General features: G+C 42.1%; 1 protein-coding gene across 1 annotated transcript in view; it reads left to right on the top strand.

Annotated features, from left to right (window-relative positions):
• cdk18 (cyclin dependent kinase 18) overlaps positions 1-20,631 on the top strand; it is a 43,634-nt gene extending 23,003 nt beyond the window's left edge. Inside the window, exons 2-18 of the mRNA XM_008304132.1 lie at positions 534-669; positions 6,262-6,411; positions 7,861-7,894; positions 8,607-8,790; positions 9,062-9,118; positions 10,549-10,663; positions 11,730-11,824; positions 11,920-11,982; positions 12,131-12,254; positions 12,713-12,833; positions 13,466-13,563; positions 14,379-14,484; positions 16,058-16,100; positions 16,187-16,277; positions 17,217-17,294; positions 17,846-19,146; positions 19,282-20,631. Of these exons, the coding sequence (XP_008302354.1) occupies positions 552-669; positions 6,262-6,411; positions 7,861-7,894; positions 8,607-8,790; positions 9,062-9,118; positions 10,549-10,663; positions 11,730-11,824; positions 11,920-11,982; positions 12,131-12,254; positions 12,713-12,833; positions 13,466-13,563; positions 14,379-14,484; positions 16,058-16,100; positions 16,187-16,277; positions 17,217-17,294; positions 17,846-17,880 (1,512 nt within the window). The 5' untranslated portion in view covers positions 534-551 and the 3' untranslated portion in view covers positions 17,881-19,146; positions 19,282-20,631. The remainder of the gene's footprint in view (positions 1-533; positions 670-6,261; positions 6,412-7,860; positions 7,895-8,606; positions 8,791-9,061; positions 9,119-10,548; positions 10,664-11,729; positions 11,825-11,919; positions 11,983-12,130; positions 12,255-12,712; positions 12,834-13,465; positions 13,564-14,378; positions 14,485-16,057; positions 16,101-16,186; positions 16,278-17,216; positions 17,295-17,845; positions 19,147-19,281) is intronic.
• Positions 20,632-20,842: the final 211 nt, after the last annotated feature.

Genomic DNA, 20,842 nt, shown 5'->3' on the forward strand with positions numbered 1-20,842 from the left:
CACACAAGTCTGAGCTGTTTTTGCAATAATGAGCAGAAACACACACACATATGCACAAATCCATGACAGTAAAGAAATCATGGAGACCCCATGACAGCAGTCTCTGCAATGCAGACCAGAAAAAAAAACAACAGAGAATCAAAAGATAAGTGGTAGAAAGAGCAGGAGAGGGATAACTAGCTGGTAGGGCTGGCTGTGGTTGTGTAACCTACTCAGGCAGAGTATATTGATCAGCTGCTTTCCTGCTGCTTTCTGCCTCATTATCAGATGACACGGACTGTTTTTGGTCAAGCTACACATAAAGATCCATCTGAGCTGCACAACACACAGCTTTTGTCATGTGGACAGTGTACAGGGACTGTTTGCTCTTTGATTGCTTTTATTTATGTGACACTCTTTGTAACTTCTGCTTTTCTAAATGTTTTGCATATGAAAAAACAAATACTGCACATTTTCAGGAAATGCATCAGAGAATGGATTGATGGTAGCTTTTGGTGAACGTCGTTCTCTTTTTCCACCTTTTCCTCTCCCAGAGTTTGCTCCTCAGCACCATGAACAAGATGAAGAACTTTAAGAGGCGTTTCTCGCTATCGGTTCCTCGCACCGAGACCATCGAGGAGAACGAGTTCACCGAGCAGATCAACCAGCTCAACATCCGGCACACTCAGGGTAATTCACACGCCTTCATTTTTCCAGCTCGTTGATGAAATTTTGCAATTTTACATAATTTAAAAACCAAAGCCGTTGAAGGGCACCAATGTGTGTGTGGCGAAAGTGAGCAGGAAAGAAAATCCATCCACTTGAGACTTGCTGCTGAGGTCACGGTGGAGCGTCTAACAGCTACAGAGCCCAATGGTTCAACCAGAAGTTGGTGGAGACCAAAGCAGAGCTCATAAGAGAGTGACAGGACTGCAGACAATGTTAGATGTACCAACAGGTTTACAGTCTCAGCTTTATACAGTGATAGTGCACCGATGTTTTTTTTGTTTTTCATCAGCTTGTGCCCCCATTTGACCCAAAAAATAATTCCATTAATTTCAAAAATGTTGCTTAAAGTTTGGTTAAAACCAGCCACATAGTTTGTAGTTTTGGTTTTTATGGATGTCTCCAATATGAAGGCGTGGTGTCGGCTAGCACACAACCATCCAGCTAGCTGTAGTTACCGCTGGACTTTAGTTATGGGATGTAATATCATCCAAACATAATTCAGATTGAAACAATAAAGTCTGGATGTGTCACCTAAAAAATAGATTTTATAATCAATATTTTTGCACGAACAATTCCAATTTCAAAACAGTTTCATTGTGCAATGCTTAAGATCTGGTGAAAGGCAAAGCTGCATGAAATTTCTATACACATATATAAATATACAACTTTATTTTTTGCTTTAAATCCTCTCATGTGCCTCTGATCCAACTGCAACAAGAAGCAGTTTTCAGAAAAGAGAGAAAAGTCTCCTCCCTGCCAAGCCCAGACAGCAGACGGTTAAAGTAAGCAACTAGCTTAACGGAGTATTTAGCAGTTAAATTTCCCCCAGAAGGTGGACCGAAGCCAAATATAGGAGAATGATATAAAGCATCAAACGACAGTGTGAAAGTAATACTTACAGGTCTTTATGCAGAGAACATGAATCATCGGCTCTCTTTGGCTTCACACAGCTTCATCACAGGTCTTCAGTTCGTTTGTTTCGCTGTTCAACTCGTAATTTTCTCATCTGTACCTTCTGTATGTAACAGGAAGCTGTTTCCAGCCAATACAAACACTCTGAGAGCTGACTGAACGCTACCTGCTCAGCACCTTACTGTAGATAGACAGCTAGAAGCTAGTCGGTGGACATCGTGGAGCATCCAGCAGCTGAAGATGGAGAAATTCTGTTGTGAATGTTGGATTTACCAAATGGACTCAAGCATGACTTTAAATGAAGGAAAATGTTGCTCTGTTACTGCTGAAGGTGAGAATATCAGCTTATAGATAAGTCAGTGTTGTGTTAACAACTTAGTGTTCCCAGCTTTAAAGAATCATTAGAACAAACTTCAAGCGCTCGTATGTGATTGTTAAGAAACCCAAATCCCTGCACTGTTCCATCCTCAGTATAACTCCTTCCTCGGGGATTTAGGTCAATCACAGGGTTTTTAGAGGTTAAACAAACCATTTTATAGCCAACGTAGCATTGGTTAATCAAGCACATTCAAATTCCTGCAGCCTGAGCTCCTCCACTTCCTCGTGTCTTTCGGGTTTCTGTGTGAATGAACGGCTCTGGTCTAATAATAGAGCGCAGACTGCAATCCCCCTCTGGGTTTTAATAGCCACTACAAAAGCCGTCCCTCCTTCCGTGTCTGTAGCCGGCCCTCACAGATTAGCGAAGGTTTTCCGGCCATGACTGGTACCACCACCGAGCCGCAGAGGATCAGCGGGCTTCAAAGGGGAATGAGGGTTATGGTGGGATGTGGCGAAGGTGAACTTAAACCAAGTCGGGCGTCGCAGCGTAAGCATGATGCACCGTCATCGGATCAGATTTGCAGATACGTCGCTGCTGCAGTGATCAAAATCGCTTCTGCCTCCTGCACGAAAAGGCCGTTAAATTCAGCTGCTTTACGGAGAGAAGCAGCTGGCTGTGTGGTTTAAACCCCCCAGAGTCCATCAGTCTGCATCACTGTCTGCTGCCGAAGTTCAGGGAAGAGATAAACAGGCAGAGACAGACGGAGAGGAACAGGACAAAGACACACAGATAAACAGATGAGTGAAGAAGAAAGAGGAAGTGTTTGACCCAAAACCCAGCAGCCGTCTGCTCTCTACGCTCCTCTCACAGCTTTTCCTGGTTATCTTGCTTTTTCCAGTTTTATCTTACTGACAGTTTTAGTTGTTTTTAAATGATTTGCTTTAACTACTTCTTGGCAAACGTCTGCCGAAAAGCTGTGGGTGGAAGGATTTTGGTTTCTACATTTATGTTCATGCTTGGATTAACAAGAAACAAGAAACAAGGTGTTAATTAGTGAGCCCAGTGAAATCAGTGTTTTTATGTGATGTCTCTACATGTACTGCAAGATCTGTGACAACAATGACAAAGAAAAGTCATTTTGTTCGCATATAACAGGGTCTTACCATCTTATATTAACCTCTCAGAATTGGCTGATTGTTAATGGACAATAACTTCAGTATATTTTGCTAAATTTTGCCTTTATACTTTGAATTATTTTCTACATTACAGGATCTTGAATTACACAGAGGTGGGCAGACAGGTGGCTACATGATGGTTTATTCATCCCTTGGGTAGAAATTCAAGGTATCCAGTGCAAAGTGAACAACGGTGGCTGGTTTTGATTCCTTTCTTATTCCTATTATTCATATGGCAAGTCTACAATATGTGCACCATGCAACAGAAATTAAGCATAAAAACTCTGCTTCCACTGTCGTCATAACTGTACAACGCGGCCTCTTTATTGTCAAGCTTGGAGGCTTCCAGAAATGACGCAAAAAGGTTGTGTTTTAACAACCTGGGACCAGTACAAGGACCAGAATGTGTGAAAAAGTTCAATTTTTGTAGATTCTTAGACCGTTTAGATGCTTCAGAAGTTTTATTCTTGGTTATATTGACCAGCTCGCAGGCTCAAATGTATATTTACTTGTTTGACAATGTTCTCAAACACAGGCTGGGTATTAGCGCCATCATTATTTGTTCTGGGTATGTTTCCCTTTTCATTCACAGCCTTATTGTCCCTTTTGACTGTAAACACAGTTTGTAGATGGAAACGCTACAAGAACATCATGTGGCGGACCATATTGGATTGTCCTTTACCAAACAAGATGTCTTGCAGGCATCCATCCATATCTCACAGCAATCAGACACTCTGTGTGTGTGTGTGTGTGTGTGTGTGTGTGTGTGTGTGTGTGTGTGTGTGTGTGTGCGCTCATATCAGTATCGTCTTTACTGACCCCAATTAGCATCTGCAGATCAAACGCAGCGCTGTAGCTGTGATATTCAAATTACAAGCAAACAGGTTGTCATTTCATCCCCCCTGCCCATTTAGACTGTCAGTCAATATGACACACAGCTCGGCTTGTCAAAGGCGCCTCAGTCGCGCTGTTAAAACGTCTTGTTAAGCTCAACCCAGGCAGTTTTTTTTTTTAAATGTGGGAACTACGCTGGCTTCTGCTTCTGTTTATCTTTTTACAGCCACTGATGCATCCGCAGCTCGTTGTGTGTGTGTCTGTGTGTGTGTGTGTGTTTTCAGTATGCAATAAATATTAATATTTGTGTGCATACATATTAATGTGTGTCTGCAAAGGGGGAAGCTTAAATAAAACACGCTGCATGACACATCCTCCTTAACTCAGAGGGCTTCTTTCCTTGTTAGCCGTTACTGGAAACAGGGAACAATTCCTGCCACTGAAATGGAGACGCGTCCACCATAGCGGTGAGGTTGCCAATACTTGCCATTGAAATTGAAGATCAAACCGCGGCTGAAACCTCACAGCAGGCAGCGTTCAAAGGCTGCCGACGAGGCATCAAAAACACATCACTTACAGATGTGTGGCGAAGATCAAAGTCGGGCCTTCGCTGGACGGTAGCCGCCGCGCTGCTGTGCTCATGGTAATAGTCTGACACGTTTGCATCAGCAGCCTTGAATGTGGAGTTCCTCTTTAGCCGTGAGCATGGGCTCTGCGGACAAGAAAGGTTTCAAGGCAGCTATGTCTTCCTTAGTTCAGTGCTCTGACTAGCGCACAACGTTGTTCTGATCTTCCTTTCACAACACTTTTTGCAGAATGGCTTTGTTCAATGTAAAAAAATTAAAAGCCCTGGTTCTCTCGTCATCTTTGTTCTTTTCTCTTATCAATCAGCATCAGCCTCCATGTTTTATTATGGCAGCTGTAGCTTTTTTTTGGGTATTTGTTCATCTTCATTTTAAGGCTGCAGTCGAGGTAGACAGGAAGCGAGGGGTAATAATGTCGTGCAACAAAGGTCTGGCCAGCCAGTAGTCAAACCGCCACCTGGCATACGCCTCAGCAATTAGGCCTCCATGGTGTCACTGGTTTTCTCTCTCATTTATGGTTTTATCTGAATGCGGGGAAAGAGGTGGACGCAGCCCACGGGGGCTGAGGTGTACATGCTCTGAGCATCAGGCTGCCAGAGATGCCTCATTTCTGCATATCTTTGTGTGCATTTGTGAATCAACCAGAACGATGCGAACCTCGTGACCTTCCATGGGTTCGTCAGACTCCTCCCCCTCCTCCTGTTTTTTCCGGTCCAGCATTTGCCTCGATTACGTTTAACCTCCTCACCGTGTATCATTAGTCCCGTTTGTAAAGTTCCAGATCCTAATCCATTAAGCTGCATTTAAATCTGATAAAATTAGCCTCTCTAAGGAAGGAATTACAGCCGCTACACAAAGCCTTGTGGAAACAAGGTGTTAATGCAAAACGATAAATCTGTTTATGTTTGTAGTCATTTGACCCCATTGTACAGTTTGTCCACCAATAGTAAACCTCCTCACATATGGTCAATCCCAATTAGACACATTTCTGCCTCTGTAGCTGCTGAATGCTCCACTGTGTTCATCAACTGTAGCTGATTCGTGCACGCTGGAGTTTTAGAGCTTGATTTTATTGAAAACATTTCCTCAGGCTGATAAGAGCCACGAGACTAAATACAAAAAAAGATGCTAAAATGCTCCATGCAGCTTGAAGCTCTTCACAGTTCTGTCTGAAATCTTCATTATGAAAATGAAATAAATGAAATGAAAAATACTTTATTTGTCCCAGAAGGGAAATTCAATCTTTATGCTCCTTCTGCAAAGCTCAACATTTTGGAAACAACACCTGTTGATTTTCTTACTGAGAGTCGTGTGGGAAGCTTGATGCTGCTCTCATGTCTGTATGGAAAGGTCCTGGTGGCCCAACCTGACAGGAGCTAAACTGGCTGCCTACCAGCACCTTTGTGGCTCAGGGGATGGAGCGGGTTGTCCACCTTGGTTGGAGGTTCAATCCCCTCTGAATTGTCCTTCACCAACCGAAAGTTGTTCCCAATACCAGGCAGCTCTGTCGCCATTGGTGTGTAAATGTGTGAATGAGCAAAGCACTCTGACTAAGGTAGAAAATACATACAGTAAATGTAGAGCATTTACCTTTAAATGTCACAAATTAACACCTTATGTGCAAAAAACAATGAGTCACTGACGGTACCGGGTGAGTACAAAATAAACTCTGCAGTTCGGACAGCTTGTGGTTTCATTAACACCACTGATGATGTTTCTTCTCTTTCAGGCCTGACTCCAGATCGGCTGGGTCCTCCGTCCCATGACGCCAGCCCAGTGAGCCCTGAACCGACCACACCAGGAGCTCAGTCTCCATCCCACCTCCACTTCCACAGCACGGCCCAGCACAGACGTTTCTCCATCGAGGTGAGAAGCAGAAGCTCAACCAACAGACTGACTCGGGGTTTATAGAACAGATGAAGTAGTTAACCTGCCGCTGAGCACTTTGGTTTCCAGGGAGGCTGTAGTCACATGTGACCAGGTTTAATTGACACGATTCAGCGCTAATAGGAACCTGTGCAATCACAGAATAGATATCAGTGGCGGCACAAGTGGTCGCTTCTCCTGACTGAACTGTTCCCCAGGAGTCATTTCTCCATTTCTTCCTCTGCCAGCTCAATGAGATGAGTCACCCCAGAAGCTTTTAACCTCGCCGCAGCATCAGAATTTTTATTGGAAATGTGAGCGAGTTCACAGTTCCACCTTTTTCTGAAAGAGTCCCCGTGGATCCAGCAGCGTGATGCGCTTCGACTCCCTGCACCAGACAGTCTGCTGAAGCTATTCCAAGAAGGAAAGCGAGTGCTCGAGAAGGAGCACGAAGGACAGAAATAATAGTGACAGTAAGAAGGCGAGAAGCTTACACAGATCTGGATAGCCCCTTTTCAACAAGCACCAGAAATGTGCTGTAACTCCTTCTAATAAAAGGAATCCTTTCATGGTTGTCAGGGTGTGAAAAATCTCTTTGGCTGATGTGTAAAGACGTGTTTTTTTTAGCTAGTTCTTTTTATCACAGTGACGGCTCGACCACTTACCTCCTGGAACCTTGTTAATATTTAAAAATGCATAATTGTCTTATTACTGTAGTGGAGGAGTAATTTTATTAATTCATGACTTCTTCCTCATTCACACGGGAGAGTTCTCTTTAAACTGACTCGCCTCATCTGTGCTGGACCGTGTTGGTGTGAACGCACAGTGACATGCAGCTCCACTCACCTTCCACTTTAGCGGAGGTCCTGTCAAACAAAATAAGTCCGGCGGGGATGATGACTTAACGAGTGAGACGGACTTCATTGACCTACTCGCTCTATTAAGACGCAACGCTGCTGAAACAGACGACGTTGACGAAACTACTCAAGGAATGTCACCAATTACAGTTTATTAGCAGATAATTTACTGGACTACACTTAATTAATTATGAGCGGGACATTATTTTATATTTAACATGAGTGTAAAAGGACATTTAACGCTCAAATGCATTGGTTGTGTCTCTGATGTATCTTGATATCAAGCAACACGCCACTTATGTAAGACAAATGAAGCCATACATTCACATCAAATTGCTTGTAAGCTTTCTATTGGAAAGAAAAAATAGATTTCCTGCTGGAAAACTGCTGTGGGACAACTATACAGTGTTCCCTAATTAGTCATATCTTCTCTTGTGACCGCTAATTGAACGTACTGTAACCATTCTGCTATTCAAAGTGCACGTCATGTGGCCTATAAGGTCACAACAGCACATACTAAAGTGAAAGCAGCATCAAAGAAAAGTTGTGTTCTGTGTGAAAGGGCCATAAAAACACACGCAATCAGGGAAGACACGTGCAAAAAGTCCAACTGCGCTACATAATTAGCTTTCTTCCGCTGTAGTTGTGTCCTGAAATGCTTTGTAAACTTCATGCACCAGTTGATGTAACGCTCTACAAACTCATTCCTGTGTATCAAAGGTATATTTTTATGAGTTTTTGTTCATTAAAATCAGCTCCTTCCTGCTCTACAATTGCTTAGCTGTAACTCTACACCGTTGTTTTCTCTACAATGTGCTAATCTATGAAGTCCTTGCCTCTGTTTCAACTCAGCCCTCCCGGCTCACTACAGCTCAAGCACACCAGCTCACCTACAATTCGGGCTTTAAAAACTGTAAAACTACTCACGGCCCAGTGGCAAGTTGTAATACTGTGGAGCTTTAGCCATGTGTGTTCAAATCACTGCAGTTTCAAGGCAGAAATGCTCAATCATGACTATTTATTTCACTCTAGATATTTCTTCTCATTTAAAAAAAGAAAGAAACAAAAAAAAAAACACTGTCAGGACATGTTTACAATTTTAAAAATAATGGATCTAATTTCTAAATTGCACAAACATGATTTTGTCCCAATCAGCAGCCTGAACATCTGCAGAACTCCATCATGTTACTGTGACAATAAGGCAAACAGACACAGCTCTGTATCATGTGTCTGGGGTCAAGCATTGACACCGTGAGTTAACACTGCCACCAGCAGGTTGCACTGCGAATTACAACACTGATTTATCCCATTGAATTACACTGGCCCGAGGCAGTTACTTGAGGACAAACAGTTATATGAAATACTTTTATACTTCAATTAATCTGTCTGTTAACTTCTTTCAGGACGTCAGTAAGTGCATGTCTCTGCCCATGGACATCCGTCTGCCGCCAGAGTTCCTCAAGAAGCTGCAGCTGGAGAGCGAAAACTCACCGCTTTGCAAACCTCACAGTCGCATGTCTCGGCGCGCTTCTCTGGTTTGTTGTTTATGTATCCTATCTATCCATCCGTCCATCCATCCATCCATCCATCGATACAAACATCCATCCATCCATTCATACAAACATCCAGCGATACAAACATCCATCTATCTATCCATCCATCCATCCATCCATCCATCCATCCATCCATCCATCCATCCATCCATCCATCCATCATACACTCTTTAATATATTCAAGGTGTAATCAGACGAGCAACAAGCAATGAGGACCATTAAACTAATCTTGTCTTTTTCTTTTTGCCTCAAGTCGGACATAGGATTTGGGAAACTGGAGACGTACGTGAAGCTCGGCAAACTAGGTGAGGTACGTAACCACCAGCTGCTCCCACCTTTCAGCAAATGTCAGATGGTCGACGAAGACACCTCAGAGACAGTCTGGTGACAGACGAGAGCACAACGACTACACCCACTCCTGTGTCATTGTCAAAGATAGAGTGAATCCCATCAAGCGAGGATAAAGTAGCTCTCTGGTGGATAAGGCCGACCGCAGCTCATGCAAGTTTCCCTTTTACTTATCAGACTGGCTGTGAGTCAGTTCTCTCAGGGGACATAACAGCCTATCAAATAAGATACAACACAGCTTTGTTTGTTCACTGAAATACAAGGCAAACCGCAGCGTACCCATGTGTCCAGTGTTTTTGCATGGCTTAATGAGAAATTGCTCAGCGGACACTCCACAGGTTTCTAATTCATGGATTTGTTTTGAACGGAGAGGGCTCGCGGGCCAAAGCACTTAAACCCAACACCATTAAAGTGAGAGCAGCTATTGCCTTAAGGAGTGAGGAACGATTAGTGACATGAGCGGCCTGCATCAGGGTTGGTCACAAGGCTCAGCAGCACATAACAGCGGTGGCGAGGGATCAAAAAGAGCTGCTTTTGTTGTCAATTATCATGATGAATTGCTCACAACGGCTCGGTTTGCTTTATAGCGATTCACACGTGGCTAATAGAGAAATGCTTCATTCACTGCTGTTTATTTGCTCAATACTTTCAAAAATAAAAACATTTTCTAGCCTGCAGTGCTTGATCTGCAGTCATCCCAGCACAAGAAGAATAGTGAGTAGTGCAAAGATAATAAAGAAGGATTCTCCAACCCCAGTAATCAAACTCCAAAGAAGTAAATGCGCATTTAATGAATGGATTAAACCGAAGCCTGCAGCATTATCTTTAATGCTCCACGTGGATGACGGGGGTTAAAACTTCTAACCTCATTCAGTCAGTCAGAATTAATCATCTTTATGTTTCCGTACTATACGGCAGATGATGACGATGATGGAAAAGTAAACAGACAGTGAAAGTAAACAGATTCCAATCAAATTAGCTTCATTATTCTATTCCTGTAGCAGCATTTACAGCTCAGGACGGGCCAGATAAGATAGTGTCTCCTACGTGTTCTGGGTCTACACAGTCTCGTTCTTTCAGTTACTAAACAAAGCTTATGATTGTAGATGAGGTCTAGAATACAGATGGAGAGCTTTTCCTTCAAGGCCTTTTCACCACAACAATCCGGTACAACACAAACACTACTGCTGACACTACATCAGTCCACCTGTCAGTCCCTTTCTCCATTTTACCATCACTAGTGAACAAGACCTTCAACGACTGGAAACCCTTTACTTTCTCATTCACAACCTGGAGGAAGCTATTCAGTGTTCAATCAACACTCTCCTCCACTTAAAGCAGATTTTGTTTTATTATGTTTTTATCAGTATGCTTATGTGTTGTTGCTTGCAGGGGACTTACGCCACAGTGTTCAAAGGGCGAAGCAAGCTAACAGAGAACCTGGTGGCACTGAAGGAAATTCGGCTGGAGCATGAGGAGGGAGCCCCTTGTACTGCGATCAGAGAGGGTAAACGCACTCTCACATTCATGAACTCACATGCACTTGGGGTGAACCAATCTACTAAATTCTGATGGGGACATACTGCCAGTATCTATGGCCTACACTTCTGAAATTCTGGTCTGTTTGCAGCTACGAGACACATGCTACCGTATTAGTTCATCTGTAAATGTTATGAAACCACCTTTGAATTAACCTTTACTTTGTCAGATTGCATCACAAATGAACTGATGCGACACTTTCTAAATGTCATTCCCCTTTTACATTATATTGGCACATACGAAAGTGTTCATAGCATCATGATAAACTTCCAAAAGAACTTTTAGACAGAAGGAATTTCTCTCTTTTTTTCTTAACTTCATGAGCTTAAAAGAAAATTTGAATATTTTTAAACCTGGTGTATTTCCGTTAAATGTGGCTATTAAATTAGTGCTCACCACTGGTTGGTAGACATTTAGGGAAACAAGGGCTTTGGATCATTTAAAACTCCACTCTCATAGATAGGCTGTACAGTACAACCCTGAGGTGACAGTTAGGACTAGCAGCAGAGGGATCGACATACATCTGTTGCAGTTCTTCATATTTTATGGCATAGGGCCTTTCTTCCCGGTGAGTCTTTGGGGGTGAAACACATGCCTCGGGAAATTTATGTTGATCAGATGCCCGTTGCATTGAAAGAACTTGCAGTACATGCACATGGTGTCTCGTTGCAGACATGAAATCAATTAGCAGGCCTTCGTTAAATGTGTCCAACAGTGATGAGGAAGTATTCACATCCCGTAGATACTATTATTGCATTGTAAAACATGCTCCATTTACAGAATTACATTGAAAATCTTACTATTACACACACTCTGGTTGCAAATGACGTCATCAGCGCATGATGGCAGCACCCACATCTGCAACATTTTGGGTTTATTTTTGTACAGAAGGAGTTAATGGTGATCTGTTGTCCATCTTTAAGGTCAAAGGGTTTACTGTAGGAGACTTGAGTTTGTTCCAGAACACAAATTTAAAGCCTTCTTGACTAAAATGAAGGTTGTTAAGTTCCTGTTTCTTTCTTCTGTCCAACCAGTGTCACTGCTGAAGAACCTAAAACACGCCAACATCGTCACGCTGCACGACATCATCCACACTGAACGCTGCCTCACTTTGGTGTTCGAGTATCTCGTGAGTACATCGGCAGCTCAGGATTTACACGTTTTCTGAAGGAGTTGACCTCGATTTGGACAGATGTGAACACTGCAGCTCTTCTGTTTTTCCAGGACAGTGACCTTAAACAGTACCTGGACAACTGCGGGAATCTTATGAGCATGAATAATGTGAAGGTGAGCCACATGTCTGGAAATACGGAAATGAAATAATTCTAACAGACTGACACATACAGAATTTTCTGCCAAGGTTGCCAAGTTTTAGTTTTAAACTCCGTTAGTCATTTATACAGATGTTTCTCCTTCTCACAATTCCCTGTCGCAGATCTTCATGTTCCAGCTCCTGCGTGGTCTGTCCTACTGTCACAAGAGGAAGATCCTCCACCGAGACCTAAAGCCTCAGAACCTGCTCATCAACGACAAGGGCGAGCTCAAACTGGCCGACTTCGGTAAGAAGGGAAACACACCTGCAGCGACAGACATAAACAAATGCAAATGTGGTCGTAGAGACGGCGGCAGTTGGGACTAAGATGGCTCGTTTCCTGCCACAGTGGCTCTCCAATTTTATTTTACTGCCGCTCAGAGATCTTCCATCCTGATTACTTTAGCACCCATACTTCCTGTATCCTAGCAACTGTGCCCCTCTCTCTCTGAGTTTTTTAAAGTTTTGTGCTGGATGTCAGCAGATAACGCCACCAAACACCGGCAATGAGCTGATACGAGGACCATTCCGATTTATTGCCTTTAATCTGTCTGCTGTTTTATGACAAGAAAGTGTGTAGATGTTGGGGATGAGGTATTATTAGGCTGACAAATGGCAGGCTTGCAACAACAAATAAAAAAAAGCCTTATGAAATCCATACTGCTGCTACTGAGGATGCACAACCTTTAACCCTGCGCTGTCCAGGTCTGGCAAGGGCCAAGTCTGTCCCCACCAAGACCTATTCCAACGAGGTGGTAACTCTTTGGTATCGACCCCCTGATGTGCTGCTGGGCTCTACAGAATACTCCACGCCCATCGACATGTGGTGAGTAACACAATGTACGGTAGATATTTTAATAAGGATTGTTATCTTTTCATCCAAAGGCATTTTTTCTCTTTGATAAATGCATTGCCCCGCGGAGCTCAGGGTTCCACAAACACCAGCGCTCTGATAATGGTGGCATGCTGTTACTCAGACAATCAGATAGATAACAAACAGCTTGCAGATCATCCAGGGTTTCCATGACTCAGTCCTATCAATGAAAACCTTCCAGGCTGTTTGCATAAACATGAGTCACAAAGGAGGGTAATTCAGATGAAGGCACTCTCCTTATGTATTTTTTTTGCTCGCAAGCCCTTCTGCCGTGAGGAGAATATGCGCTCAGCTTTGGTAAACACCACAGGATTTAATGTAGCTCTCTAGCAACCCAGCAGCCTTCTATGAGCTCACCTAGCTGCATATTCTCTGGTCAGACCACAGGGCGCCTCTTCACCACGCCATCCTGCCATGAACAAAAGGCCGCCCACTCCTGCCATACTTGTTTGCACTTATGATCAGCACTCTTTGAAGTGTGTGTGTGTGTGTTGAACATGGCCTCACCTAGAGTTCTAATACACGAGGACTGTTTGATGTTTCCCCTCCCTCCGACCATCTCCATCCCCTCCTGTTTCTTCCAGGGGAGTGGGCTGCATCCTGTATGAAATGGCAACAGGTCGCCCCATGTTTCCCGGTGCCACCGTGAAGGAGGAGCTACATCTGATTTTTAGGCTCATGGGTAAGAAGACAGCATGATACAATAACACTGTAAAGGTCAGACTAGAATGGCCTGGGGCAAAAACAAGTGAGTGAACCCTTTGGAATTGCCCCAGAGTCTGTTATTAAGGTCTGCAACCACGGCAGAAGTCTCATCTCACAGCATTACTGGGAAAATGTTTTGTGGATGATGAAACGTAGGTTACATGTGTTGGAAAAACACATGAATGGTTTGAAAAAAGGCACTTTAAACATGAAAACATCACTCTACCGTTAAGGCACGGTGGTGGCATCATCATCATTTTGGGGCTGTTTTGCTGCTTCTCGCTAGCAATCATTAAGTTTAGAAAGTCACCTTAAAAGATCATGTCAGAGCAGCTGTCCGCCAGCTCAGTAGAAACTGGGTGATTCAGCAAGATAGTGATCCTAAGCATCAAAACACCATGACTTCAAACAAACCAAAAACAAAAGCCACCGTTTGGAGTGATCAGTTCAGGGCCAAGACCTGAACACAACGGAGTTATGGACTCCAGAGAGTTGTTGCTCACATCTAAGAAACTGAATATTGTACAGGTGTGAAACACATGATATAGTTTGTCGAAGATATTGATGCCAAAGAAGGTTTGACATGTCGTAAAACGTGAGGCATCATGTTGTGTTTTCCAACAGCCCTTTGACTGTTCAATAGTTGTAAAGACACAAATTATTATATTAGTTTAAGCACACTATGTTTGTCTTAGATGAGGATCAGATTGTACATTCTGACAAGTCATTGCAGGATATTTCAGCAGTGTCACATCAGATGATCAAACACTTTTCTGTGTCGTTGTTTTCCAGGCACTCCAACAGAAGAGACTTGGCCTGGTATCAGCAGCAACGGGGAGTTTAGGTCCTACCTCTTTCCTCAATACAGACCTCAAGCTCTCATCAACCACGTACCCCGGTAAAGCTGACACGTTTCTGTTCACTACCTGTTGTGCCTAGTGTTGACAGAGAAAAAAAAACAAAACAAGCATTGGTACGAGTCAGCATTTGTTCATTTGCAGCATATGTCAGTTTGCTCAAAGCAAATGAGTCAAAATGTGTCACTAAGCTGTTAGTGTTCAGCCTGAGGGGGGCATGAATGCATACAATTAATTTAATGGCAATTCACCTAATTATTGTGGAGATTTTCGACCACCAATGTGAATCTCATGCTGCCGCTCATTGATCACCAAACTCAGTATTAACCATGGATATCCGTCTAATGACTGCTGGAATATTTCAGTCAGGTCATGAACTTACTGACCAACACTTTGTTTAGTGGTCCTACCAAGGGCACACCAAAAAACAGGATATATTCAATCTCATGCACGGTTTTCTTTGTCATAAATTGACTTGATTAAAGCAGTTCATGATATTTTTAAGGAATTTCACACATTGGCATTTTCTGAGGACACTCCCCAGCTAACAGGTAATTTACAAAAGCATGATTTAGTGTGTTTGACTTAATACTTTAGAGAAATGAACTGCAGAATATTTGGCCCAGTTGTATGTAAATAATCTAAAAACTCCAGATGACTTGTCATAGAAATAAATAAATCGTTTATCTCCCATCCTGTGTTTCCCAACCTGAGTGACTACAGATTGTTTGTCTCTACCCTTTGAATACAACCTATAAGTGTGCAATTTAGCACAAATATGAGGTATATCTCATAAATGTAGATATACATTTAGATATCTATACACATATAAAGCATCATCATCATCATCATGGTAACAAACCATGATCAAAAGTAAGGTTGGAAATGGGTTTCAAACAGGAAAAGAACAGCTGGCATTCATGGATCCAATAATAAACACATGGTTAATGGTGACAATCAATGTGCAGCAGGTAAAATACTATGAAGTGTTTTGTTGACCCAGATGTTTACCTCAGCTTCCTGCCTGCGTGGACTTTATAGGTCTGAAGTTACCTCACTTTCTCCTTTGCACCTGTCGAATTACTGCAGCCACTAGAGGGCAGTGAAGCAATGAAATAGTTCTCTTGCCGTTCCTTAGTTTGGCACCAGAGGTTGGCTTTTTGAGATTTAAAAAAAAAAAAAAATCACATTTATTTTTAAACGCAAGTTATATTTTGAAGTCATGACACTGAACCATCTGTTTTAAATTTTCATATTTTTATCTTCATGTTTTAAGTATTTTATCTTGTGTTTTATGTTGTACATATAGTTTTGTCTGTTACATGTTCAGTTGCTGCTTTTATATTTCGGTAAGCTAAATGTTCCCAGTCTGTAACATCCTATTCTGGTAAAGTATATAAATACGTATCTGATGTTCTCTGGTCTTTGGGTTTGTTATGTTAAGAATGTGTTCCTTTTAATGGATAGCAGTGCCGTTAATATTCAGAAAAATAACACATGAACAAGAAATTCATTGCGTCTGTATTTGCTTTGCTTGTTTATAACGTTAGAATCCATATTCACGTTGACAGATCTATCTATAATACAGACTAAACTTTGATTTGTCTCCATCAGGTTGGACACAGAGGGGATCGACCTGCTGTCTGCTCTGCTGCTGGTACGACATAAAAGCACAGTGACCTGAATATGAAACATGTTATTACAGACATACTGTAATCAACTGTCTTTCTATCCTGTTTGCAGTACGACACCCGGAGCCGAATCTCCTCTGAAGCCGCCCTACGACATCCCTACTTCCTGAGTATGGGGGACAACATACACAACTTGGCAGACAGTAAGACAAACACACACACTCACACTGTAACACACAGCTGTCTATGAACACACAGAGGAGAGGGTCACACGTGGAATTAACTAACTTCTCACTAACGATTCATTAATTATCACGCAGCACACTCCTTCCTTTCTACTCTCACATTTTTGTGTAGCTTTGCAGCTCACTCTTTTGGATGCTGCCTTAACGATTTGCCCAGCGTGCAGCCAAAATACTTTCCGTCTGTATTAATGAGTGACTAAGATCCGCCAAAACGGACTCTGCCAGCGCTTTGATGGGAGTTGCAGCGCTATCTTTTTGCTTGGGCGTGTCGCTGCTCGTGTTGGTGACATACTGAGAAGAGAATGAGATTTAAGAAAGATTTAAATGCAAAGTCATCACCAAAAACGATCCTTCAAGTTGATGTATGTTTTGACCCAGTGATATATATATTTTAGAAGACCTATGATAAATCTATGAAATAACCCAAATGCATGATTGTTTGGGGTTTTCTTGTTTTGTTTTTTGTGACAAAGATGCATCTGTTTCAAGAGTTATCGCAGTCAGTGGAAACTCAAGACTGTCATCATACACATGGTCTTTACAGATGTATGAAAACTTTTGTCCAAGACTGTAGATGGCCCACATATGCAGAATTTCAAACTGTGATCTACACATTGCAGATACAGAGTTAAAGAGCAGCTATAAAACATAGGTTGCAGGTTCTCTCGGTGCCAGGTTTTGGTACTTTTATGTATTTGTTTTTTAGAGCTGTGGAGGTGAAGCCAGAGCATCAGAGGGCGAATCCTCATTGATCAACAGGATTTGAAATTAAAAGATATATCTTCTAAAAATCAGAAAATGATTAATATGATAAGGTGCATACTTCCTCAACATAGCAATGCACAGAGATTTGTGTTTTTCTTGGTGCTCTAACATCATCTTTTTCCTTTGTTTCAGCTGCTTCAGTATTCTCCCTCAAAGAGGTGCAGCTCCAGAAGGATCCGGGTCACCGCAGCTCAGTGTTCCAACCTTTAGGTGAGAACGAGCTTCGGTCGAGTCATTGTTACCTGAAGCTGCTCATTTATGCCATAAATATAAATTGAACACATTGGGAATCAGGTCTTTGAGTTCAATGTGTTTTGTTATATTACACATGATTGTAAAATTGCATTTAGGAGAATAGTTTCCCATGAAGCTGTGATTCTTTTATAGCATCTTCACAGAATCACCTCCAGTTCTGTTTGGTTTCTGACCGCAGCGTTCTGAAGTGTCGGCAGAAGTAATTTTGCTAATTAATTACCACTAAGGAGAGTCTGAGAGCAAGTGAAATCGAAATGGAAATAATTAAAGTGCTGTTAGCCATTAAACACTCCAACAAGCTGTTCTTCTACTTAATGAAGTCTCGCTACGGCTTTCTTTTCAGCTGAATAGGCTCAGTTGAGGCTTTAAGGCCTCATAATGCTTTTTGTTTTGTTTTGTTTTTTTAGCTGTTCCAGCTTCAGACTGATAAACGTTACATCATGAGAAGTCATTTAAGGGAAAAGCATGAGTCATTGTTTCCTCTCATTTGAATTGCTGGATTTCAGGTCGAGCAAAGAACCGAAGACAAAGCATCTTCTAGAGGTCCCAAAGAGGAGGAAACAGGAAGCACAGAGGAGCTCCACAGTCATCGAGGCCACCAACACGTTCACAAGCAAACTCACCCTCCTCGTGCACACGCCTGCATTCACACACACCAATCACGTGCACACACTCGTTTCCGTGGCGGCTGACCACGGAGACAACACAAGGTTTCTGGAGACAAATTAGTACTGTACTTGAAATGTCCTGAGCTGAAATACACTCAACACACACACTGACACACACTTGCACACATTTGCACAATCAGCGATACTGCACACGCTGCCATTACTCCCAGTACAAACCAGTAGTGAGTTCACCGCTGTGGAATATCAGAAATGTCAGTGATTCAAAAATGTACCACTTCTCAAAAACTGTTTTATTTCTAAGTTGACATGTTGAGTATTTAATCCTATAAACAATCCAAAAATAAATTCTTAATAAGGATTGTTTTGAAAATTTAGGCCCCAAAGTAGAAACTTATTGCAGAAAAGGTGATTACTGTCCTACAAACTACAAACCTATCAGATTGATTTCCAGGCAGCCTACCTGTGTGAACATGGTTATATATGACCTGTGAGTGCCAGAATTTTCTCAGTTTTCAACCTCTGGATCCGTCTGCACGACTCCACGTGTAAAGTAATTGACAGGAAGCTGAAAAACCAAATTGTAAGACAACTAAACATCAGTCAATGCAGCCGTAATCAGGAGGTCTAGAGTGAGCCGAAGCACCACTAATCAGAGCTGCAGCAACCGTCCTTCTAAAACCACAGAGACTTTTACGATCTATCTCTGAAAAACAGACGAGTGTTTCAGGCTTGGCAGATGGATCATCAGTGAAAATCGTAGCTTCTGTGAAAACTCAGACAGGGTGAAGGACGCTTCATAATGTGACCCTCTACCAACCGCATCCAACAAAGAACCAACCCGTGCTTTCTTTTCGGTACTAAACTACAATATTAAGCTTGTTAAAGGACTTAAAAAGAAGCCTGATGAACGTTGGGAGAATATTTAAAGCTACGTTTTTTGGCTCGGATGAGGTCCAGCATGGTTAATATGAGCTTGGCCCTTAAACCACAGTGAATGCATCGTCCTGAGGTGGGAGTGGGATGATGCTGGGGTGCATGAGTGGAAAAGGTTTTGGGGAGATGACAGTTATAGATTTATATACTAGAAAACTGTCGAACAAGATGAGCCTCAGTCTGCAGGAACTTGGCAGAAGAGACATACATCAGCATGATAATGACCAACTAGGACTTGGTACATAGTTGAACTTGCGTGTCAGCTGACTTGAATCAAGGAGCTTCAAGTCAGGCATCATAGAAGTCATAGAAGAAGAATCTCATCTTTGGGGTGTTTTAAAAAGAAAAGCAGAGCAATTGTTACTGAAATACTGAACAAGCAGTGTGTGTTGCGCTGAGTTTCTACTGTGAGCCTCGTGTTTGCAATACAGTCAATCAAAACCATTAGTTTTTTATTTGACACAAAGGAAAATGCCCTTTTGTCAAACTTAGAAGCAATGCAGTTATTACGAGGTGATGCAGTTTTGAATCATTTACGTGGTATTGCATAGCAGGTTGCTCCCTTCTCTTGCATACTGTTGCTGCACACACCTGATTAAACCTCCTGACACACACACCTGCATTAAAATACTGTCGTACACTGAGGTAGCTGCTGCCACATCTGGAACCGTCACACAGCTGCAAACTGTTGGGGCCAGTTGTTCATTTAGCTGTTTTTGTCCTACTAGAATTGACTCTACACCAAGATGCAGCTTCAAGATACACTTTGAGTTAATTAGACGCCCTTAAATCCTGAATTTCCCTCCCAGCAGTCAGGCTCTTTGTTCTGATTAGTGGGTGACTTCAGGATGAAACAGTCTGGATGAGAAAAAGGTTACGAGGCCCCCCAAGTGCAAATCACTGAAACCACCGTCCTCAAAAATGTTTAAATTAGAAACCAAACCTACTTTTTTCTGTATTATCAGGATTTGTCCCATTTTATTTATCGAATTAACTGATTTAGCAACCTTTTGGTAGAATTTATTTTGTTGCGTTAAGATCTAAAAACCCTCTCCATATCAAATGTTTTATATTATTGTCCTCCATCTGGAAATTCTGGATGTTTGTGGGAAAAACCACATTCATCCAGTAAAAAAAATAATTACTAAAACCACTGGAGTATTACAATAAAAACCAACAAACTGCTTCCATATTCATCCAAACACCATTAAAGCTGAGAGATAATTTTGTATTTTTCCTTCATAGGATCTATAGTTATTTTAGGTAATTGATCTTTAGCCTCACAAAGGTTTCAATCAGCGACAGAAATCCTCATGAACACATTTCAGTTTTATCACAAAGACAGATGAAAGAAATGAGACGTTGAGTGTCTGAAGCAAAATTCAGATACTGTGGTCTTATTAGTTGCAGGTAAACAAAAGTCCCAATGTGGCGGCGATGTGTGTGTGCAGTGTCACCTGACAGTCTCACAGTTGTACATACAAAAGCAGTCCAGACACAACAATAGTAGCATCACACTGTTCATCTGCAGCACCTCTGCTCACATGTAACAGACACCGAACCTCCCACAATATCCGACTTTATTGTGAATATAGAAATGGATTCCTGTGGACAGACTTGCCTTTGCTACAGTGCCCATGTGTTTCAACTCAGTGTGGGGCTTCTGTTCCATACAGTGTTAACAGCTAACTCCAGTTGTTTGAAGTTGCCTTAGTAAACTGTGCATGATATTTTTTTTGTTTTTTGCTTGTGAAGAATCTATATTTGATCTAGTGTAGCCAACGTGTTTAGGAGGCATTTGCTCTGTGTCTGTAAATAACTCACTATGAGTGTATGTATTTCTTAGTCTCCTATTTGCACAAACCAGAAGTGTCCTCTGAAGCCTGCTCCCTTCCCTTTGTGTCTTTCCTTACGTGATTCCAAAATATGACCCAGTATCAT

Source organism: Stegastes partitus, unplaced genomic scaffold (assembly GCF_000690725.1).
Source record: "Stegastes partitus isolate 25-593 unplaced genomic scaffold, Stegastes_partitus-1.0.2 Scaffold2142, whole genome shotgun sequence".
NCBI lineage: Eukaryota > Metazoa > Chordata > Actinopteri > Pomacentridae > Stegastes > Stegastes partitus.